This window comes from Protopterus annectens, chromosome 3.part1 (genome assembly GCF_019279795.1).
Source record: "Protopterus annectens isolate FY-2018-M chromosome 3.part1, PAN1.0, whole genome shotgun sequence".
Lineage (NCBI taxonomy): Eukaryota > Metazoa > Chordata > Ceratodontiformes > Protopteridae > Protopterus > Protopterus annectens.
Genome location: NC_056732.1, coordinates 1,645,079,449 through 1,645,104,516, shown reverse-complemented (window position 1 = coordinate 1,645,104,516; position 25,068 = coordinate 1,645,079,449). Strand labels below are relative to the sequence as shown.

General features: G+C 41.7%; 1 protein-coding gene across 4 annotated transcripts in view; it reads right to left on the bottom strand.

Annotated features, from left to right (window-relative positions):
* The window catches only part of AKAP9 (A-kinase anchoring protein 9), a 3,155,794-nt gene that overhangs the window by 565,515 nt on the left and 2,565,211 nt on the right, over positions 1–25,068 (bottom strand). For all 4 annotated transcript variants that reach the window (XM_044067665.1, XM_044067666.1, XM_044067667.1 and 1 more), the window contains one exon: positions 23,951–24,103. In XM_044067665.1, the coding sequence (XP_043923600.1) occupies positions 23,951–24,103 (153 nt within the window). The remainder of the gene's footprint in view (positions 1–23,950; positions 24,104–25,068) is intronic.

Genomic DNA, 25,068 nt, shown 5'->3' with positions numbered 1-25,068 from the left:
ATGTGGAAGAAAGATACCCAGACAGTTCCAATAGTAGTAGGAGCAAGTGGTCTTATAAAAAATAATTTACAATTGTATTTAGACATGTTACCAATTCAAGTAACACCGTACAAATTGCAGAAGGAGTTATTACTGGGTACATTGCGGGTACTGTGAAGAGCACTTTTGGCCAACATCAAAGAGTGAAACAATACTAATTTCATGAGCTTTAATCGTACTTTGACTTAGGAATGAGGTCCATTCCCATCATAGGTAGGTACTAGGCTATCAGCCCTAGGGCCTATACAAGCCTAGCCATAAAGGTACCCTGGCTTTCGCCACCCAAGAAAATTATTTTGTGCCCCTGTCGAGCAGAGCCACAGAGGTGATCCATGGGATGAATTTCCTATTTCCCATCCAATCATCAAGATTTTTCTTGAAGAGTGCTAATGAGGAGCTTTGTTTGATATAGATAGGTAGTTTGTTCCAGAGTATGGGAAGTTTCTGGGGCAGGAATCTATCCCTCCAGCATGTTCTGTTATTGTGGTGACAAGGTTTAGGTCCATAGAGCATGTAGCTCAGAGGGATTTCTTTAAGTGCAGCATGTCCAACAGCTCAGCTCTGGGTTTGACATAGCTTTGTATGTTAGGCAGAGATTGCCTCTGAGTAGGCGATATGCGACGGAATAAATCTGGAGTTTTTTGAGATGGTCTGCGTAGGGCATCTGTTTGAGCCCGGTAATCCTCTTTGTGAGGTATTTCTGCAGCCTTTCCAGTTGTTGATGTCTTGTGAGGTACATACCAAAAGGGGCTTTGTACTCTATAATGGGTCTAATGAGTGATGAGCAGAGGTGAACAATGACCTCTTTTTTCCTGGATGCAAAACATTTTGTGATGAGGTGTGCCACGTAGAAGGATTTCCTGACTACTGTGGCAATGTGATTATCAAAGGAGAGACTACTTTCCACCTGTGTCCCAAGGTCTCTTATCACACTTTCGGTGTTAAGTATACTACCACCTAGGTGATAGCTCATGGGTACAGAGTTTTTACCAAAGGGGATGACAATGCACTTTTTGGGATTGAGCTTGAGGCCATGGCTTTGACACCAGGCATCTGTCTCAGTGAGGGCCTATTGTAGGATGTCCACATCATTAGGAGTTTCAATTATGGCTCCTAGTTTGCAGTCATCTTCGAACTTCATTAGTAAAAGACCTTTTGTGTTAGCCTATACTTCAGAAAATAGATACCAAACAGTACAGGACCCAGGACTGAACCCTGTGGTACTCCACTTGTCACTGGTCTGAAGTCGGATTTAGAGTCTGCTACTTTTACAGTGTGGGTTCTGTCAGTGAGCCAGCTGGCAACCCATCTTGTGACATAGGGATTTATACCTAGTTTAGTGAGTTTATCTATAATTCCAGAGTGCAGGATGGTGTTAAAAGCCTTGGCGAGATCTAGATAGGCTGTGTGAACCACCTTACTCTCGTCTACGGCTTTGGTGACTGCTTCAAAGAAGCCTATCAGGTTTAGGAGACATGATCTACCTTTTACAAACCCGAACTGGGTGGGGTCCAGAGTTTGGAGATTACCAATGTCTCTGTTTATAAGTTCCATGAAGATACGTTCCATGGACTTGCACACCAGGTTCGTTAGGCTAATGGGGAGGTAGTTCCCAGGGTCCGTGGTGGCTCCCCCTTTGTGGAGTGGGATAACCATCACTGTGTGCCATTCAGTGGGCACAAAACCTGAGGTGAGGCTATGATTGAACATGGTGCTTAGGTGGGGTGCCAGTTCATTCTGTAGTTCATGTAGAACGCAGCCTGGGATGTTGTCACGTCCCATGGATGCTGTGTTCTTGGCTTTGGAGAGTGTGGTTTTTACCTGTGCAGCCGTAATTACAGGAATTCTGCATTCATCCAGTATAGAGATGGGCCCTTTAGGGGGTGGAGGTAAAGTCAGCAATGAATCTATCTGCCAGGATTTTGGCAATATCAGTTGTTCTGTATATTTAGTGCCATTGTGCTGTAACTCAGAGCAGATCTGACTGTTGCCACTGAGATTCTTGACATAGCTATAGAATGCTTTGTGGTTGCCTTTAGAATTAGTGGCGATTTTGTTTTCATAAATAGCTTTGGAGGATTTTATGAGGGGGATCAGGAACAACTGTAGACATAGCCACAAACCAACAACCAACACAGGAACAAACGAGCCAGCCACAGCAAGGATAAGATAGACCAGTTTAATGCACACAGTTAAGTGCTTTCATCAAAGTAGATCCAAAAGACTTCTTCAGAACACAGTAACACAATCCTCTACAACATTTAAATATCCCTCCCAAAAGTCACATTTAAAATTAGCCAGTAAAAAACACAATGCATGTGTTTTTCCTGGGCTTAACGAAAGCATTTCCATTTTAAGTGTTTTAAAGCTGTGGTCTTTTTATATTTAATGACTTGGTGTTTTTTACTGGCTAATTTAAACATGTGACTTTTGGGAGGAATATTTAAATGTTGTAGAGGATTGTGTTACTTTGTTCTGAAGAAGTCTTTTGGATCTACTCTGACGAAAGCGCTTAACTGTGCGCATTAAACTGATCTATCTTATCCTTGGTGTGGCTGGCTCATTTGTTCATGTGTTGGTTCTTGATTTTATGAGGGATCTCAGCTTCTTACTAAGGCTGACTAGGGAGTTCTTCCAGTCAAGGGATTTTACTCTTTTTTGCAACAGTTTCTTTCTTCTGTTGTAGAGTTTGTTTATGGCAGGGGACCACCACATTGGCTTCCTTTTTTTTGGAGGATTCAGCAGTCATACCTCTATTGTCCGTCTACATGGGTGTCATGAAGTTTGCCACTTCTGTCTTAAGAAGCATGAAGTTGGTTTTGGAGAAATTTTTTTACGGTGGTTTCCCTAATGGAGGTGGGGGCATGATGTGGATGTCTAGGCTGATTAGCTTGTGGTCAGATCTGACCAACGAAGAATTGACCTCTGGTGTGGAACACTGGTCGCCCATGTTGGTAATGACCAGGTCTAGGATACAGCTGCCCCTGGTGGGGGTGTGAATAAGTTGATCCAAGGCATTGTTATGAATTCCAAAAAAAATTGAGCAAAAGAGTTGGTACATAGTAGTTTTCCCAGTTAATGGTGGGGTAGATATGGCATTAGAAACCCAACAGACTTGGAGAAATTAAAAAAGGAATAAAGTACATATTATGGGTGATTTTTCGAGATGGAAATATCACGCTTGGACAGCAAGCATGTGATCCGTAACTGTCAATCAATCACCAAATGACATGCCCATCTCTGTTAAACAGGCAAATTCCAAATGACCCACATAAAAATTAAGAGGCAAGGAAGAAGTCTGTGAAGGACACATGCTGTCATGAACAAACATAACTTCCATCTTTTCAGATCGAATGCAAGTCAGTTCAAAGTCATCCAGTTTAGGATATCAGTACATCAATCTTCTGGAATGGTAAAATCTTGCAGAGCACCTGTGAAAAGGAGAGGTATAGTTAGATACAATTAGCACTGCACTGACAACTAAAACTTCTATTCATGACCTCTCACATTACGTCTCATATACGTAAATACATATCTAGATGCATTGCATTGATCAACTCCTCAGTTTTATCGAATGGACTGTGACGTTGCACTGCTGGATCTAATATTCATTTTGTTTCAAAGTGCGACTATTTAGCTGTGCAAGATTGCACTACAGTGGGGTTGGGGAATTTGTCCTTTCCCCACTTTTGTGTGATCTCAGAGTAAATATGCATAAAGTAGCTGGGGGTGAAGCGGCACAATCCCAAACATGAGGGGTGCACAGGCTTGTCGCCGAAAAAAATACTTTTATTCAGGCTTTTTTTCAACGTGTTGTTATAATCACTGTTTTTGGGATCAGTTTTGATTTGAAGAATTTGGTTTGACAATTTGTAGTAAATTCATTTTTTATAAATCTGTTATTAAATCTTGACATGCAGAAACATCAAAATCATCAAAATGATGTCCGTATATTCGCACTCCCTTTAGTCAACCAAACAAATGGTCAAAACGACACCAGTTGCAACAAGAAAACAAATGTTCTCTTCTTACAATTGATCAACTAAAAACATAAAAAATACCCAGTTAACACCAGACACACTTTTTTGAACTGTGACACTTTTGTAAGATAATATCTAGGGTTGGGGTTAGGGGAAGGGGTAGAATTAATGGGCATTTACCTTACAAACATTTTTTCCTTTCTCCGCACCCCAGGCCATGTTTCTGGTTTGTAACAGTTACCCGATATTTTTTGTAAGAGAGTTATACTATGATGAATATCTGTGTACACAAATAATTCTGACAGGGTGTTTCAAGGGTTCAGTGTGGCTTGAACTATTATTTGAAAATGTTAGCAGTAATAAAGGTAGACTGTGTTTCAGTGTAGGAGAAGACCATGGTACTATGTTTTTTTGTCTAGGCAATATTTGCACCAAAATGTTGTGCAGCTGATTTTGTTTTTTTTTGTCCAGAATGGTGATGTTTAGGGAGATTATTACACCACTCTACAAAGATATTTGATCAGAACATTGATGTGGTAATTTACAGGAAATTAAAGTGACTGTTAAAAGATCATTTCCTGTTTTGGTTTATGTATTTCCTACCCAGATTAGACTGTGAGTTAATAGCAAATTCAGTAAGTGTAATTTTGGGTAGAATTTGGGCAAGCATTGGGAGTAAAGGTAGACAGATGGCTCACAGGTCTGGTGAATGAGCAAAAGCCCTACTAGCCACTACGGTGCTTGACGCTCTGAATCTCATGCTCAGATTTGCAGGTGCCCAGGTATTCACCCAGTTCCTTCTTGAAGGTACGGACTGATGATTGACAAGTTGAGTTTAACTAATGGGGAAACTCAGTTCACAGGTGTGGGAGTCTCTGAGATATGGAGGTATTATATTCAATGGTACAGTCAATATTAATTTTTAATAAGACAATGAATGCTCTTTTGTTCAGGTTTCCAGTGGGTATTCTAAGCAAAGGGTTTCAAAATAACACTCTATATCAAGCATAGTTATCCTCCACGAAGTTGATTAGGCACAGAAGACAGAAAGTTAATGCAGTCAATGGCTAAAATTCAAGTCTTGAAACCCTCTGAGTCTCTTCACAGGATCACCTGAGCATTATAAATACAAGACAACTGAGTCACAAGGCCATTTATATCTCGGCAATGTTTACCCTCATGCTGAACCCTCCTTCTCAAAACGGGCAATACAGGTCAGCCCTGAAGCAAACTTATGGGTACCCATCCAATCACAAGGTTTAATACGAAAGGTGCTAGGGTGTCATTATGTTTAACTTGCACAGAAAACTTGTTCCAATGGTGATATGCATGCTGAGTAATAAATATGTCTCTCCTGAAAATTTTATTTATGTGCTGATGGAGATTTAAGTCCCTAGTTCTGTTTTAGTACTGCTACTTCACTTGCAAAGATATGGGAGATCAAGAAGGATGGGGTACTTAACAACACAGGATGCAATGCATAGCTCACCATGAAATAGTCTGTAAGAAACTGAGTAAATGAACAGCATTTCAAACTTTTCCTGGTAGCCCAGGGACTTTAGGCTACCAATCGTCCTGATTACAAATACTTCTAGCTTTTCCAGTATATCTAGAAAGTTACACCCAGAAGAGGGCGTTATACTCAATAACTGGTCAAACAGTACAGTTGTGTACACTTACTATAAATGTAGATGTTAGAGTGTATTCACTGTTGCAGTCATTACATTTGGGTAATTTGCTGGCAGGTTGCCCTCAGTCGGCCTGAATTCCAAAGTTTTGAGTCCTGCGTCGGTTGCTGTCTCCTCTTCTATGACATCAGGTCTTCAGGGGTATAAAACAAGCAGCTGACGCCATTTTCTTTAGTTGTTCTTGCCCCAGATGTCGGGTGCCCCCAAAAAGGTAGCAAAAATATATATATATAAACTATATATACATGCAATAATACAAACTTTACCTTCATCTACAAGCAAATACACCACATAGGTTGTAGAAGATAGTGTAGGAAAGAGAAACTCCAGAATAAAAGGGGGATGGCGGGCAGGTAACCTGGACTGCAACAGTGAATACACTCAAACATCTACATTTATGGTAAGTGTACACAACTGTACTATGTTCTTCGTGTTTCACTGTTGCAGTCATTACATTTGGGTAGAATCCCAAAGCTATGGATGGGAGGCTGGAGCTAACCAGCATCAGCGGCGGCTATAAGGCCCTGCAGAACTGCAGTGGCAAAGCCTGCCCTGGACTTAGAGTAGAGAGGCAAATGATAATGCTTTGTAAAAGTGTGAACAGAACTCCAAGTAGCAGTCTCTAGAATGTCTTTGGTTGGTACTCCTCTGAGAAAGGCTGCTGATGTAGCTGCAGCTCTGGTGGAATGAGACCTAATGCCCTTGGACACATGTTTGCCATGGTGTAAGTAGCAGAAACGAATGCAGTGGCTTATCCACTTTGAAATAGTCTGCTTTGAAATAGCCTTTCCTTCTGATCCTGCAGCATATGTCACTAGTAACTGCTCAGTTTTTCTTAGAGCGTTACTCCTGCTCAAGTAGAATCTTAGCTGTCTGTGTACGTCCAATGAATGCAGAATCCTCTCCCCCTTGTTCTGCGGATTTGGATAAAAGGTTGGCAGATGAATAGTTTGGTTAAGAGCCACAATGGAAACCACCTTAGGCATAAATGAAGGACTGGTCCTCAGGGACACCCTGTCTGGGTAAAAAATGATAAAAGGCTCCACAGCCATGAGGGCCTGTAGCTCTGAGACTCTTCTTGCTGAAGTAATTGCCAGGAGCAGAGCTGTTTTCCATGATAAGAACTTTAGGTTTGCAGTAGCAGCTGGTTCAAATGGAGGCAGGGTGAGCTTTTCCAACACATAATTGAGGTCCCATGCAGGAATTGGTGATCTTCTGGGAGGCCTTAAATTTTTGGCCCCTCTAAGATACTGCTTTAGTAAAGGATGACAAAAGATTGGTGACTCTGTGTTGTAATGAGCCGAGATGGCGGAGGCATGGATTTTTATTGATGAAAAAGATAGGCCTTTGTCAAGCATCTCAGTCAAGTATTGTAAAATTTGAGGAATAGTTGGCTCTGCTATATCAGTTCCTTGTGCTTGGTTCCAAGCACAGAATCTCTTCCATTTATCAGAATAAGATTTTCTAGTACTAGGCCTTCTGGCTTCCAAAATAATATCCATCACAGCTTTACTGAGAGGTGTTGTTTAAATAACTACATGATCAGCCATGCTGCCAGGTTCAGTGTTTGAAGCTGACTGTGCAGGATTTGATTGTTTTGCTGGGACAGTAAGTGAGGTATTTGAGGTAAGTACCAAGCTGGGAATTGAGACATGTTCCTTAGGATAAGGTACCAGTATTGGCAGGGCCAGTCCAGGGCAATTAGTATCATCTTAGGTTTCTCCTGTCTGACTTTTAGTAGTACCTTGGGAACAAGAGGCAAAGGAGGAAAGGCACAAACTGATAGGTTTTTCCAACTGAAGGATAGGGCGTCCGCTTTCCATGCTTGTCTGTGATAAGTCCTTGTGCAGAATTTTTTCAGTTGATAGTTTCGAGGAAAGGCAAACAGGTCTATGTCCAGTCTCCCCAATTTCTTTATTATCATGCTGAAGACTTGTGGATCTAGTTTCCACTCGTGAGGGTTCATAAGGTTTCTGCTTAAATCATCTGCCAGAGTATTTTGCTTTCCTGGCAGGAATTGAGCTTGAAGATGTACTTGGTAAGTCAAGGCTGTGCCCCACAGTGCCATGGCTAGTCTGCAAAGGGGGTATGAGTACTTTCCCCCTGCTTGTTTATGTAACACATAACCGTGGTGTTGTCCGTCTTTATCAGTAGTTGTACTGGATGAAGTAAGTCCTTGAAGGCTGTCAGGGCATTTTGAACAGCTAACATCTCTTTTTGATTGATATGCAGATGCATTTGTTTTGGGGTCCATATGCCCTGAATGCATCTTTCTGCCAGGTGGGCCCCCCATGCATAATCTGATGCGTCTGTTAAGGTTTGGCTGGCAGGGGGTACAGTGAAAACCCGTCCCATGTTCTGGTTACATGCCTTTGCCCACCATAGAAACTCCAGTTGTAAGCAGGGAATGAGAGGAATCATTGCTTCCAGACTGTGACAATGTTGACTCCATAGACTTTTTAGGTACCACTGTAGTTTCCTCATATGGAGTCTTGCATATGGAATCATTAGGATGCAGGATGCCATGAACCCCAAAGCCTGCAGAGTTTGTCTTGCATATAACTGGGTTTTTGTTGACATCAGTTTGAAGTAAGTAGTTAGTTGCCTTTGTTTGTCTGGCATGAGGAAAGCCATCTGGGCAGTTGTATTCAAGCTTGCACCCAGGAATGTTATCTTTTGAGAGGGTACCAGTTGTGATTTCTTTTTGTTTATTGTGTACCCTAGGCATGTTAGAAGTCTTTTCACAAACATCAGGTGCTGAAGAAGAATGTCCTTGTTCTCTGCTTGAATGAGACAGTCGTCCAAGTAAGGATAAATCTGTATACTTTTTGTCTGCAAAATGCAATTACTGGTGCCAGGCACTTTGCAAAGACCCTGGGCGCAGTAGATAAGCCAAAGGGCAGCACAGAGAATTGGTAATGCATAGAGCCAGTCTTGAAATGGAGGTATCTTCTGCATGATTCCCTTATTGGGATATGCAGGTATGCCTCTTTTAGTTCTAATGTCACCAGCCAAGTGTTCTTGCCCAGCATGGGCAGAAACTGCTGTAAAGTTAGCATTTTGAATTTTGGAATGTCCAGGTATGTGTTCAAAATTGATAAGTCCAGTATTGGGCACCAGGTCTTGTCTTTTCTGGGTACCAAGAACAGTCTTGAATAAAATCCTTGTCCTTTTTCCTGTTCTGGTACTGGCTGAATAGCCCTCATATCCATGAGGGACGTAAACTGTTTCTGTGCCTCTGCCCATTGATTTTTTGGCAGATCTGGCCAACCGTTTGCCATTGGCAGAGTATGGAAGTGGAATCTGTATCCCTGAGATACTATGTTTAGCACCCACTTGTCCTGGGTTAACTGCCAATTTTGAGCAAAAAGTGCTAACTTTCCCCTAAGGGTGCTGCCAAAAGGTAAGTGCTTGGTGATGGCAGAAGGAAATCACTGAGACTGTTTTCTGTAGGGTTGCGCTTTATCTCCTCCAGATTTGGAGGTAGAAGCACCCCATTGCTTTGACCTGTAAGAATCTTGTGCCTGGTATCTGGAACCTTTAGGGCATCTGGATTTGCCCCTTTGAGCTCTGTCGGACACAGGAAAGGACCAATTTTTTGTAGGCCAGTGTCTACTGAATCTTGGTGGCTGCACTTGTAAGAAGTCTTTTACAGTTTGAATAGACTTAGCTTTGTCTTCCATTTTCTTTAAAACCTCTTCTGCCTTAACACCAAACAGAGTATCATGCTGTAAAGGTGCATCCAGCAATTTAGCTTTAACATGATCAGGCAAATTTTGATCTTTTAGCCAGGCATGCCTCCTAATCACAGATCCAGTAACTGTGGCCCTGCAGGAGGCCTCTAAGGAATCAAAACCACATTGCAAAGTATGCTTTCCAACTTGTTCTGCTGCATGCAGTAATTCCTGCAATTCTTTATTTTCTGCACATTCAGAAATCAACATCATTTTCTGTTTCAGCAATCCCATAACATGTTGTTGATACTTGAGCATATGAAACTGGCAGTTTAAGGCCCTAATTTCCAAGGTTGCTGATGTATAAACCTTCTTTCCCCATCTGTCCAGTGCCACTGAATCTCTGTCAGAGAGGGTAGGATTTTTTGCTGCTGAGGCCTTAACCCCATTTGGACCCTGTGAAATAGTTTCAGGGTCAGCAGCAGGGTTTCTAAATAAAAATGTATGCGAGTCTGGGACCCTGTAATATCTGTCTGGCTTGCTGGGAGCCAGAGGTAAGGAGTCTGGAGTTAAGCTTGACTCCAAAAACACATCATCCACAATGTCTAAAACAGGAGGTATGGCTAAAGGCCTATGCTGAGGGAGAAGAAGGAAATCCCTGAGCCTCTTTTTTGATTCTGAGAAATCTTGACTCTCCCAGTGAAAATGCTCCCTCAAAGTATGCAAGGTTTCTCCAAATGAGTAATCCCCAGGAGGTGATGCAGATGGGATAGATTCCTCGGCATCAGAATCCTCATAGGGAGGTATAGATAATTCCTGATCAGAAGCGGAATCAGAAGAAATAGAAACCTGATAATCAGTGTCTTGCCTAGGCCTCTTATCAGGAGGGGGTTGGGAACCCCTGATCAAGGTAATTAGGTCTTCAGCCATTTTGATCATCTGTTTTTTGGGCATAGAGGCCTGTGCATGTGGCTCATGCGTCATTTTTTTAGCTTTAGAATTTGCTTTTGTCTTTGATTTTGAAGCTGGCGTCGGTTTTATATAAAACTGTTGAGGCTTGAATACACCCTCAGAAGCCGGTGTCTGCTCAGCGGCTCCAGACCCATCCGAGGGAGAGACATCTGTGGGTACAATACTTTGAGGATCTCGCGGCATGCCAGACTCCACATGGGTCTTGGTAGGGGCCTGCGACTCGAAAGTAGCGGGTATCAGGGGCTACGAAAGCACCTCACTGAGTACTGGTGAACCGGAGACTAGCTTAGGAGAAGCTTCGTCATCAGTTTTGGACCTCGACTGTCTGTCTCTGTCCTTTTCCTTGCATTTTTTGTGTACTCCGGTAGTCGGATTGCTATCAGACGACATTTCAGGGGTAGTTAAATCTGTTTCCAAAATATTCTGAGGCAAAAATATACCGACGCTTAATAGTGCATTGGTTAAATCTAGCACAAAACCGACAGCCAGGCATGTTGTGATCAGGGTCTAGGCAAGGAATACAGTATAAATGAAAATCCTTATAAGGTATTTGCTTCTCACAAGTAATACAATTATTAACTTTTTCCGACATCGGTATGCAGCAATAAAAAAGTTTCCCCAACGGGGTACTTAGCTTTAGTGAAGACTACGGTTCTGAAACTCGAATGTGAAAATTTCAGGAGTCGGCTGACTGGCACTTGTGAACTGCTTCTGCTTCGGGCACCTTGCGGCAAGAAAGACTGACGAAAATGGTGTTGGCTGCTTGTTTTATACCCCTGATGATCTGACGTCATGGAAGAGGAGACAGCAACCGACGCAGGACCCAAGACTTTGGAATTCAGGCCGACTGACGGCAACCTGCCAGCAGATTACACAAATGTACTGACTGCAACAGTGAAACACGAAGAACATCAGAGCTTTATCAAGAGACAGAACTTCTTTTGACCAGGATGATATGCCGTCACATATTAATTTTGTTAAACAGAAAGATTTTGTGAATACTGCTGCTACATGGTAGTCGAAGGAGAGGGAGTTATCAACTAAAGTTCCAAGATCCCTGACCACATTCTAATTTTGGAGTGGGATACTGGTTACACTGTGGGAGACAGCGGCTTCCCAAATGGGGTAATACTATGCTTTTTGCATTTAATTTTAGCCCTTTTTCTGTATACCACTTGTTTATGAGGACTAGTATCTGCAGTGATGAATGGGTATCAGGGGAAGATTTGATAATAATGCCCACTTTGCGGTCATCTGCAAACTTAGGTTCATAGGTATATGCTATGCTGACAACCATCAAGGTCTTTATAAGCTTACCCATGCAAACCAATCCAATTGTGTCCCTATGTATTACGTGAGTTTATTAGGCGGTGGTATTTTAGTTAGGAAGTTTCTAAAGGTTATGTGTGTGTCAGTGGGGGGGGGGGTTATGTTAGTTTGAGCAGAGATACTGTATGCCTTTGTCCATCAGAAACATGGGGGCCACACCTAGGGTGAATTTTTGATTTCCCATCCACTGGTCAAGGTTATGCTTAAATAAGGTTAGGGATGGATGAGGAGCCTGCTCCAGAGCATGGAGATCCTCAAAAACACATATCTGTCTTGTTAACATGTCCAGTTTATGTCACAAGCAAAATTTAAACCCTTTGATCTAGTGGTTCTGAGGCTGTTTGGACACTGAATACAAAGATGGGGCTTTAAGGCATTTGGTATAGGACAAGGTGTCCTGGTAAGGAACCTTTGTGAGCATTCCAATTTGGTTCATAAGCAGTTACTAGGCATGCAGTCTAGTAGACCATTCCTAGCCCAAATTCCCAATTGCCCTAGAGTACTGTCTAGCTAATCAACTTGTTTAAGGTCACATAGTAAGCAAATGAAGGCTGATGGACTCGAACTCGGTACCAAAGGAAATAGCTCACTAACAGCAGACAGGCTTAATTTTATTTACTTTTATCTATTTATCCTTTGTTGACCAGGTTAGTCCCACTAGGGTAGTGGCTTCCTTTTGGGGAGATCCAGGGTGGTATTTTATACAACCAGGGGAAATTTGGCCTAGGCATCAGAGGAACTTTCCCTACCCCTTTCAATACGATCCATGGGATCTTTTACATCAACTTTAGCTACCATCAACACAAGCAAATAGGACCTTGGATTAATATGTTATCCAAAGGCCAAATGTCCTGACTCCTGATATGGAGATCAGGGAATTAGATGCTAAAAGAAGAGTGGTCCCAATAGTGAGCCCTGGGGCACACCACTAGTTAAATTCACTTTCTGAGAAGGTACCTGCCACTTTAACTATACAGGTTGTAATTTTCAGCCAGTTTTACTATAGCATAATTTATGGATCTACTATTAGGGTACTTAACTTGTTTACAATGCAAGCACTGGGTATATTGTCAAATGCTCTGAACAGATCCAAATAAGCTGTGGGAACAGAATGACCACTCTCAACAGTTTGCGTGACCATCTTGAAGAAGTTAGCTAAAATGAGTGGGGAGGATCTCTCTTTGACAAAGTCATAATGATAATGTGGGTACAGCCTAAAGAAATTTTGGCATCATAGTTTATGAGGCCAGATATAATGTGTTCCATGGCTTTGTAAATTAGGCTATTTAGTCTAACGAGTTTATAGTTTCCCAGGTCTGTCAATGGAATACCTGTACCTTCTTCTACTGCATCACATAGCATACTACAGATGTGGTGCAACTTTCTATACAGCACAGTTGTATAAGATAACAACAGTATCTGTCTGAGTGATCACTGCTGCAGTATTACTAACAGTTGAGATATCCTGCGTGTGAAAGTTTGGACACCTTCACCTCATGCCGTAGGTGTGATGTATGACCTCAGCCTGAAGGTGCTAGGGGGTACATAAGGGTTGTACAGGTGTGAACTAACTTTCCTGCCCCAGATCAAGCTAATGAAGCAGGAGCAGGGGTAACTATTTACAAATGTAAATATCCTGAGCAGAGGGGGAAGCTACAGCCCACATCAGTCAAAAACAGAAAAATAAAAACATAGGTAGAAAAGAGGGAGGGATGTAATACTGCAACAGTGACTATTGGACATCTATTGTTAAGGTAAGTTCTTACACGATTGTACTATGTCCTTCCTTGGATCACTGTTGCAGGATTATGAGAGATTCTCAAAGACGTCTAAACAGAAAGGGAGGAGGACAGAAGTGCAGAGCTGGAATTCAAAATGTTTTAAGGGTTATATCTAGCAAAGCCTGCTCTTGCCCTGGAGAAAACATTGACTTTGTAATGCTTGGTAAAAGTGTGAACAGAAGACCAAGTAGCTGCTTCAAGGACAAACCTAGAATCTAGACCTTTGATTAAGGTGTCAAAGGAGGCAAATGTTCTCTTAGAATGGGCTTTAACCACAGCAGAGAGCTGGCTTCCATGAAAGGAGTAAAAAATAGTAGACAGTGGGAAGCATAGCTTCTTGCTTTGAAAATAAACAGAGTTGATCAGATGTTCTAATATCCTGTTTTTTTTTTTTTAACTTGCTGATAGTGATAGATTTAAAGGCATGCAGGCAGAAACAGCTAACAAATGTGCTTTTATAAAAGAAAACGCCACAACTGAGCATCTCACATAAATAAGAAATAATCCATTTGATAAGGGTAATGTTTCTTTTTATGGCATCAAACAGAAAACTTTCTCCATCTGGAAATGTAAGAAATTTGTGTAGCAGATTTTTTTTTTTTGCCTCATTAACAGCCAGTAACACATCCTCTGGAAATTATATCAACCAAACACCTTAAGCTCAGAGTCTGGAGATTTGAACAAATTAGAGAGCACTTTTATTGTGTGAGCAAGTCCATCCTGTGAGGTAACTTGTGATGACTGCCCATGGCCAGTTGAAAAAGAACGGGAAGCCAGTGCTGTCTGGACCAAAAGGGAATCACAAGCAAATTTTTGGCTTGTTCTTCCTAATTTTAAAAAGGAACTTGGGGAATCAGAGAAGGAGTGGGAATATATAAAGGAACTTCTCCTACCATAAAAATGACATGCCGTTCATCTTTCATACTTTTGGGCATGGTATCATGGAGCAGAACGACCTGAACTGCCTGTTCTGGGTGAAGGAAAAAGATCTGTTTGGGGAGTATCCCACTGATGGACAATGTCCAGGAAGACCTCTATGTTTAACATCCATTTGTGAAGGTCTGCTCAAAAGATCTGCCACTAAGGAAGAAACTGTACTATATGTCAATGTCCCAAGCTACCACGGTTAGTCTTCAGTGGTAACGGGACTTAGTGCTACCCTGCTTGTTTATATACCACATAATCGGGGGTACTACCTGTTTAGATTTGAAGAGAACCTGATCCAAATACAGTTCAAGGAATGAAGTGCCAGAAAGACAGAGTTCATTTCCTTGACATCAGAATGGTCCTTTCTCTCTCTCTCTCTCTCTCTCTCTCTCTGGCTGACCAAACACCTTAGCCCTTTGTGCTCTTGCAGCATCCTCTCCATGCCAGGTCAGATGCATCAGTGTATAGTTCCTGGCAATGGTGAGAAACCAGAAAAAGGCACTCCTGGAGTGAATGAAATCTGGTTGCTCTACCACAAAAAATCCTTCCTGATGAAGGGCAAAGTGTGATCTTGCGATGGAGTCTGGCAAGGGGTATCATATGAACTATCTATGCCATTTTACCCAAGGGCCCTCAAAAATCTCTCTTGCTTAATTCCAGAAGGTTTACTGCCCAGATAAGGGAAAATATGAATTACTGAAGTCTGCAAAAGGCAATGACAGGAGCAAGTAAGTTTGTGAATACTCTTGGGGCAGTGGAATTTACTTATATATTACTTTTGGCACTGAAGAAGACTTTTGGCTGAAACCGGCTTGTCTTGCCTACTAAATGCATCTATATACTTTTTAATTCAATATTAATAAAGTATATTTTACTGCAGATGTGGAGTGCTGGCTAGTTTTTGTTTTTTGAGCAGTTGAAAGACCAAAATGTAATGCAGAAAACTGTAAGTGAAATGATGAGATAAAATCTTATGAATTTCCTGCAGTTTGGTTGAATGGGAACGTGCAGGTTGGTGTTCTTTAAATCCAATATTACCAAGAAAGCTTAACAAAGAATCATTAAGAAAAGGGGTGAAGTATCAGCATTCTGAAACTTGGAATTTTAAGAAAGGTGCTGAGAAATAAGAGGTCCAGAATGAGTGGCCAATTTTCCTCTTTTCTGGTAACCAGAAATTTCTGGAGTAAAAACCTCATCCCAAATGATGAGGAGGAACAAATCCTATTGGTCCCTCAGCAAACATGTCCTGAAGAAGAGGAAGACAAAAGGAATTTGGTTTGAGAGATGGCTGAGAAAAACCTGAGTGAGGGGGAGGAGAAATCTAAGACATTCTGCGACTTTTTTATGATGGACTGTGCATAATTATAGATTCCCAGACTTGAAGAGAGAGACAGACATTTTTTGGGAAAGCGGAATGGGAGAATGGCCAAAGTGGGGAGGGGGTGGCATAGCAGGATACTCATGAAGAGGCTAGCATGTCAGGAAAGTGAGGCTCAAACCCCTTGGAATTCTGCTGGGGTTTATCCTGGAATTTCTATTTATTGGTCATGTTAGCCTTTTGGACAGTTTTCTGCTTGTTCTGAATCAAAAGATTCTAGCATTTAAATGGTAGTTCCTCTGAAACTTTGGTACAGGAGATAGAAAGATTTGCTTGAAATCTTACATGATCTTACCTCTCCAGTAAGCTTTTGAAGGGGACTGCAGCAAAAGCTTGGGGGGGGGGGGGTCTAGCACATTATCCTTGAGATCTTCGAGTACGGACTGAAGTCTTGACAAGAGAATCTTCTAAGCACAGAGTCAGTAGAAGCTGCTCTGGGTGTGGCATCAGCTACATCATAAATGCACTTAATGGAGTGTCCACCTACCTGAGATGCAGAGCTTAGCACAGACAAAGCAGAAGATGTACTCAATGAATCTGGCAAGTTCGACAGGAGCTTGTTAAAGTCCCCCAAAATACATAACAGTTATCTGCTCATGTAAGTTTGATAACTTGTGGCAAGAAAGGATAAACAAGCAAAACATACAAAAGTATATAAGTTTTTTGCTGTATCAAAGGCTCTGCTGTCTTTGTCACTAAGTAGAAAACTAGAAGAGGGAAGCAATGAGCAGGTTTTTCTGTCAAAAGAGAAATTACAGCAGGATCAGAAGATGGGTTCTTATATACAACTATGCTGGGAGTCCGGAAAGTTAAAATTATCTGTCAAGTGTTTAGAGGCAGGGGATTGGGGACACAGGATTGGAAAAGTAATAAAACCTCTAAAACAGTGGGAATAGCAGAGGATGTAGGGACACCCATTTTCAAGAGATCACAATATCTTTTCTCCATGTCTGACACCTGCTCACTTTTCCACTTAAAATAGTGTATCATTTTAAGAATAGTACCTCCTATGGAGAGTCTGGGGACAAGGTGTCTGCTTTTACCAGACACATATCTCAGAGGGTTATGAGTTTGTGAGCCAAAGAGTCCACATCAGATTTAGACTTCATCCTCTGAAGATGAATCTTTATGTCTCTTAAGAGGAGGAGCAGAAAAAAAAACTGAGCAGGCTTACAAACATAACATTTCTGAAAACCTCCTAAGATAAATCATAAAGTACAACAGTGTAAGTAGGCTTAAGACAAACAAGTTGAGGAGGAGTCCAAGAAGCTGGACAGAATTGTTCTGGCAAACACAGTTCTGGACCTAAAGAAAGTGTCTAACTTGTAATGTTTTGTGATGGTGTGAAGAGATGACCAGGTAGCTGCTTCTAAAAATGAACCTGGTATCCACTCCTTTGTGGAAAACATCTTAAGTGCTTGAGTGGAGTGAGCTTTCCGTTGGGGGGGGGTAAAGTTTTTCCATAGTGACAGTAGCAGAAAGAAATAGCCTTTGAAATCCAGGAAGTAATAGGTTGTTTGGAAACTGGTTGTTCTAGCCTGGAGTCCATAAAGGAAACACACAGTTGATATGCATTTCTGATATCCTTAGTTTTGTCCAAGTAAAACCTCAGTTGTCTGTGAATATCTAAAGAGTGCAATATTCTTTACCTTCTATTATGGGTGTTGGTGGGAAAAAGGTACACATATTGATTGCTTGGTTGAGAACAAGTTCATTCACCACTTTAGGCATAAAGGATGGAATGACCCTGAGGCTTACCTGACCTTTACGGAAATGGAAAATCACAAAGGAGGAGTAGCCATGAGAGTATGGAGTTCTCAAACCCTGTGGGCTGAAGTCAAGGCCAAGAGTAGCACCATTTTCCAAGTGCAGAATTTTAAATCAGCTGAAGCAGCGCATTCAAAAGGAAATAAAGTTAGCTTTTCCAAAACAAAATTAAGGTTCCAAGGAGAAGCAATAGGTATCTGTGGGGCATTAATGTGTAAAACTCCCCTTAAGAAAAGTTCAACCTCTGTCCTGGACATGAGATGGGGCTCCAAAGGAAGGCAAGCATTAATTGGCAATAAATGAGCCTCAATGGAAGAGTAGGCCACCCCTGAATGAAATAAGTCACATAACTATTGGAGTACTGTGGAGGTGTCTGCTAGATGGAAGTGTAGTTTGCATCTGAAGCACCAGATGGAAAACCTTTTCCACTTGGCCATGTAAGACTTTCTGGTGTTAGGTTTCCTGGCTTCTTGTGGAATCCGAACAACCACTTCAGAAAATTGTGTCTAGTAGGGATTAAAATACTATCATGCAGAGGGTCAGGCTGTCAAAAGTCGACATTGGAATGGAGGAGCTGCCATTTCTGCTGTCTGATTAGATCTGGTTTTGGAGGGATTCTCCAAAAGTTTCCCTTTGATAGATGAAACAGGAGTGGGAACCAGTGCTGTCTTAGTCAGAAGGGTGTCAGCAGTAGAAGTTTTGGATATTCCTTCTGAACCCTGAGGAGGAGCCTTGGGAGGAGAGGTAAAAGTGGCTACACAAAGGATGAATGGGAGACCAGGGCTGACAGTAATCTGGTTGTCCCATCAAAGTAGTTCCTTCTTGATGCAAGGGACAGGAGTAATGTTAGTATCGATAGTGTGAGAGTGCTATGACCATACTGAGTTTGGATATCATTGTATTTTCATCATGTGTAATATGGTGAGGGATAACGCAGGAATGGTGGCAGTCATGAGTCCCTAGACCCTGAGATCTTGCTTGGCCGAGCAATGATTCTCAGTGGACAGCAGTAGGAACTTGGCTAGTGAGCTGGCCGTCTCTTCAGGAATGGAGGCATGCATGATACATGTATTCAGATGACATCCTAGAAAGAACAGCTGTTGGGAATGGATGAGCTGGGATTTTTTTGTAGCTGATGGTGAACCTCAGAAAAGTCAAAAGTTGTACTGTATAATGAAGGTGATTTCGAAGACTGTCCCTGGATAAAGCCTGGATTAGAAGGTCATCCAGGTAAAGGAAAATTTGAATTCCCTGAGTGCAGCAGAAAGCCACTACTAGAGCCAGACATTTTATAATCACTCTTGCAGCTGTAGAAAGACTAAAGGACTAAGCAGTAACCTGAAAATGTTATGTCTCATTAAAGAACCTGAGAAATTTTCTGCAGAAAAGACAAATGGGAATATGAAGATAAGCATCTTTTAGGTCTAAGGATACAAGGAATGCTTGAGGGAGAAGAAAAGGCAGAAGAGTTTGCAGGGGCAGCATTCTGAAGCAGAGCATTTTCAGAAAGTTGTTTAGCCTAAAAATATCCAGGATGGGCCACCAACGGCCCTCCTTTCTGGGGACCAGGAAGAGCCTTGAATAAAATCCCTTTTTTTAAATAAGATGGGGGGACTACGGCTATAGCTCCCTGGGACAGTAAGTCTTGCACTATGAGCTTTATGAGGTGTATCTGGTCTGGAGGAGGGAAGTAATTCCCCCTGGAGTTGGACTTTTTTCCCAAGACATGGAGTCCCCCCCCCCCCGATAATGCTTAGAACACACTTGTCTGAGGTTGCTTCCCAAACAGGAAAGGAAAGGAAAGAGAACGTTTAGTGAGAGTGAAGTTGAGGGGTGGGGTAGGAGGGGGGTGAGAGATAAGTAGTCACAGGGTTCTGCTACTGAACTGAAGCTCCCAGAAGGAGTATCCCTCGGACATTTTTCAGGAAATCCTTTCTTGGTAACCCTCCTTTGCCTACGAGTCCCAGGATTGCTCTTGGTGAAGGAGGTGGATTTAGTTGGATAACTTCTGTGGCACCTGGGAACAGTGGAAAGCAGTATTTGATGGGAATCTTTCACAGTCTCTCCCTGTTCCTGCAAAGCCTTGAAGAGACTATCAGCCGGTGAATCAAAAAGTTATCTAATGAAGAGTCTAAAATTTTATACTTAAAATTTTCAGGGTTAGGTTGGCCCCGTAACCAAGCATACCACCTAATCATTGAATGTGTAGCAGCCGCCATGGAAAAGGCATCTGTAGCATCATAATTACATTTTATACTGTGCTTGGCTATTTGAGAACACTGTGCCACTAAAGACTGCATGAGATGTTTTGATTCTTGTGTATGTGGCTTTGTGAGGGTCTTGCTTAAGGAATGTAACACAGAAAGCAAGTATTTGTAAATCTGAGTTTGATAGTATATAGCCCTAAAGGCTAAGATGGAGGAAGTATACACTTTTTACCTGACCTGTCCATTACTCTGCAGTCTGTCAATGGGAAGAACATTAGTGCCAGGGAGTAACTTGGAAGGTTTGTCCAAAGCCAGGGGAAACTGTGGCTGGATCTGCCACAGGATTTTTACAGATATACTTCAGTTTATCAGGAACTTTAGAGAACCTATGTGGTCTTTTTAGGGCAGGGGGCTGAGAATCTGGAGCTGACGAATTGGCCTGAAAGGTGTCCAGGTAAGATTCAAGCTCAGGGAGAAATGGTGGAGAAGCTGGATACCCATCTCCATTAAATTGTAGTATCTCATTTGTACCTCAGACACCTGTCTGACCTGCCATTCGAAATGTTTCATCATGGTCTGTAAGATTTATCCAAAGGAGGCCTCTTCTAGGGGAGACTGGAAAGAGTGAATTTTCCTCATCAGTCAAAATCTGTTCAGGGGAGTGCAACTGGGACGAACAATCAAGGGAATGATCTGAATCCCTAACTGGTTCCTCAAAGGTTTTTGTGGAGTGGTTTGAAAATCTGCAAAGGAAGGAGGCTTTAGAAACATGATTGCCTTGAAAAGCCCCTTTTAAAAATCAAACCATTTTCCCTAGATGCAGAAGGGGATGTCAAGAGTTTAAGTTTTTGTTTTAACATCCACTTGAATAAGCTTAGTAGGTTCTGAACATAGGCACATTTCTATAAGGGTTTTGGGGACCTCTTTCTGCACAAGGATCTGAGGAATTCTTCAAGGGCCCTCTGACGCAATGATTTGCAGTTCATCAGAGGACTCCATCACCTGTAAAGCCTCAGGAGCCATACTGGCATCTGGCTGGGTCACAGAAGAGGACTTGTGAGATGTCAATGGATGGATCGCATGCTGAACCACCTCAGCAGGTAAGTCTAATTCCAAGACAACAGCTGGAGTATCCTCTCTTGGTTTCTTACGCTTTTTCTTAGGCATGAGGTCTACATCCAGGCCTTCCGACACAGTGGATTAGGTCATGCATTTTAGACAATGGGTCTCAGGAAAGGTATTAAGAGTGGACAGTCTAGACAGGAGGATTTTCAGAAAGAACGACTGGAGATGGAACAGGATTTATAGTCATGTTCAGGGCCTAAATAGACCAGGCACATAGTGGCCTAAATAGACCAGGCACATAGTGCGTAAGTCTTTGCATGGAATTTTTGCAGCAAACTAACACTTACCCCTCTTAGTGGACATCTAAAAATTAAAAGCAAAACAGACAAGAAAATAGAAGGTTCCCAGTGGGGTACTTATCTAATCCAACAAGTGAAACTATGCAACCTAGCAACAAAACTATTACAGTCCGTCGGGAGAGACAACCTGCATTCGGGCTGGCAGTGAGACAGTCTGAGGATCTTGAATGTATGTCTGCTTTTATATCCTGATGCCTACGAGCTAAGGTCATCACCCAGACATATGAAAAGCTTTGGTACCCCTGCTGGACGTCAGTGAGTTACAGCTCATCTGTTAAGAATACTGTAACTGTGACTCAGTCAGGACATCACCCCTTTTGAGAGTCCTTAAACACATCTTGAGAGGGAGAGATATGCTTTGTTTCCTGCATGTCTGCTCACACATGAAGTGGTGCCTCCAGCCCTTAAGTACTTTTACTAAAGAGGCAGGTACTTATTCCTGACAAGAGTTTGAGGTATGCCCTTGGTTCCCTCTGAAATAACAAGCCGAGGTTGCCCCTTCACACAAGAAGTGAATGTCTTGTCAGTCAGTAAAGAAGTGTGTGAGGGCTGCATCTTATCAGCCTATGAACTGGTTGCAATAAAGGAAGCAGCCAAGGAACCCTGACTGTCCGAGAACTCACCACAGAGACAATGGAGATGTCTGGGTCTGACCAAACATTTGAAGCTTCAAGCTTGGATTTTTTTGCACTTCTTTTTCAGCAAAGGTGGGAAGTCTCAGAAGCCTTAGGGAGCTCCTTGAATATCCGCTTCCCTAGTTACATTTTCATGATGATAATTCGCTATAAAGGGTCTTAGGGAGGACTGACAGACAAATAGAACAGTCTTTGTAATTATGGTTAGGGCTAAGGCAAAAAGACACTTAACAGTGATTATCCCTGTAAGGAAACAGCCTCCCACAATCACATTTTTTCCTGTTTGATAACACGAACAAAAAATTCTAGTCACAAATTGAAGAAAAAAGGAAGGGTCCCCAAACTGGGGATACTTATCTGCCCAAGACAAAGGAGATGACATAGATCACACATCTGACAAACTCAAGTCAGAGCAAGAATTCAATGTTCGGGCAGATGGCAAGAAAATTTCTGAGGTAATTTGCACCAGTACATCCTTTGGGCTGAGATCTTATGTCAGATGTGTGGCACAAGAGGAAGGCATTAAGGTTTTGGCATGCTGACTGGATGTAAGAATACCCTTAGCAGGACACCCCAATTGTTAGTAATACTGCAAAAATTATCCAAGGAAGGACATCTGGTCTGATAAGAGCAGCCAGCATACATGAAGAAAACCACATTCCAAGCATGGCTCTCGACTCCATGGAAAATGAGTGGGCAACTTTATAACTTCTGCAAATAGCAGCAGCTATGGGCATCAAATGAAAGGTCACTAACTACAAGAACTCCAAGGTCTTTTACTATTCTGTCAATGTTTACATGTTGCCTATCAGTAATACAAAAGGCTGGCAGGAGGTTTTTTCCAAATGCTAGAATGTTGCATTTTTTGACATTGAAGGCTGGCAAGAGGTTTTTGCCAAATGCTAGAATGCTGCATTTTTTGACATCGGAGGCAATGTCATTTATACTGCTCCATTCATGAGTAATGTTAAGTGCCATCTGAATGGAGGTGGTCTCAGCTGGATTAAGATTACATATTTAGTAACCCAAAAAAAGGAACTCAGCTGACACCTGATAAAAAAAAGGCCAAAAAAGGAACCTCACGTGACTCCAGTGGTGATGGGGCAGTCAGGACAGAAGTACTCATAGTCCTAACTATTTTGTACAACCATGTATTCAGTTGTGGACCCAGGTTACTACAGACTCCTTTACTTTCATATCCCCAAGTTTACATACAATTCCATTATGGGATATACTGTCAAACAATTCAGCCACATTGAGGTAAGTTGCAAGGACAGATAAACCTTTATTCAGGACCATTGTGACAATTTTAAAAGACAGTTATGATTCTAAATATAAGACCTACCTTTTACAAAACTATACTGGGCTAAGAGTTGGAGAAAGAGGTTTCCATTCACTAGGTGAACAGGTGCCGTGAGGTTTCTCCATCACCTTACATAACATGCTTATAAGGCTGATTTGTCTGCAATTACTATGTCTGTCGCAAGACTCCTCTTTTGTATAAGGGATTACAACAGCCTGTTTCCACATATAAGAAATGTAAGCCAGATTCTAACGTTGTATTAAACATGTAGGTAGGGTGTACAGTAAACTATTTTTTCATTACACAAATTAGCTTCCCTACCATCACACTTGGCCTCTAGGAACTTGAGTCTCACACCTTACTGATGGCAAATTTACCATTCTGGCTGTAATTCTGAATTGGATTGTGTTTCATGGAGGAAAACAGGATGGGATTTCCATTTGTGGCCTGAAATTTTCTCCAAATCTGTAGGATGTCATCTTAGCTATAACGGTTTGACTTTGTTATCCTTCAGGAAAAACTAGTACAATTTTATATAGTTTAAGAGAAGCACAGTTTTTCAATAACACGTGATCAGGCAAGCAAAGAAAACTTGATAAAAAGAGAACCTCTAATGAGCAATACAGCTGAAACGGTAAGGAGAGATGTGAAGGACTTTTTTTGCACATGCTGCCTTTGCGAACAGCAATTCTGAGACACTTAATTTTACCACTACTTTATATGGAATGCAACTTGCAAACTGCAAAATCACACTTATTTTTTTAGTCTGTGCTTTACACAACCTTCCTATAATTTCAGTTTTCAGGTTTTCAGAGTTCTTTTAACTTGGGACTGCTCACTGTTTACCTTCATTGCTTTATTCTCTTGCTCCAGTGCTTGTATCCTAGACGTGGCTTCATTTCTCTGCACTTCTAACTGCATTTGTAGCTGCTGAACTTCTTCATTTCTGTTCTCCAGTTCTTCTCGAAACTGCTCTAACTGTTCTTCCAGGTTCGTAATCTGTACATTTGGGGTGTGTTAAGAAACAATTCAATGAAGTGTTTAAGCTAAAAATTAGTTTTGTAAAGAATGTTATTCAACAATTAAGGTATACTCATTGTACCTCCTTCACTCTAAACTTTCCATTCACTATGGTAAGTCACATGGAAAGTCAGCAATTAGAGGTCTATCCATCCACAACCCCTTTTACCCATTTTTGCACATAAGGTTGGGGTGTCACTTTAACGATGACAATCTACAGCCAAAGTTCACACAGTCGAGGCTGCTGTTCTATACCACGCAATCACATGCACACTCATGCATGCACACATGCACAAACACCCCTACAGCCAGTTTAAAGGGCCCAATCCCCCTACTGCATATCTTTGGAATGTGGGAGAAAACCAGAGCACCTAGAGGAAGCCCACATGAAAACAGGGAGGACATGCAATCTCCACACAAAAGGAACCCCATCTAAGAATCAACCAGGGAACTTCTTCCTTTGAAGCAACAATGTTATCCACTGTACCACCTGTCTGATGTGTCAGTTTTCCAGTTTCCAATAAAAAGATCATAAATGCAAAGTGTAAAATGTCTACTTCTCAAATAATTTTTAATTTTTTCACAATAATGTAACTTACAAAAATATTTAAGACATATGATAGCACACTACAGTAGAGCTGCTAAGAAATTACAAACACTATTTCAGTAGAGATAAACATGAAAATGACACTGACCTGTAAAAATGCATATTTATAAATATTTGGTCTGTGCATATGGATTAGATTACATCTGTACCCTTAAAATGCAGTTAACTTGTGCTTCTTCTGTGAGGCCAAGTTCACACATGCACTACTATACATGATGCCAATGCCTCTTACTGATAAGGTGTTTCACCATTCAGGTGTATTACCATTAATCTTGAGCTGTTCTCCTGATACTGCAATTTTCATAAAGCTAGAACATCTCCTTCCATCCAGGATTTA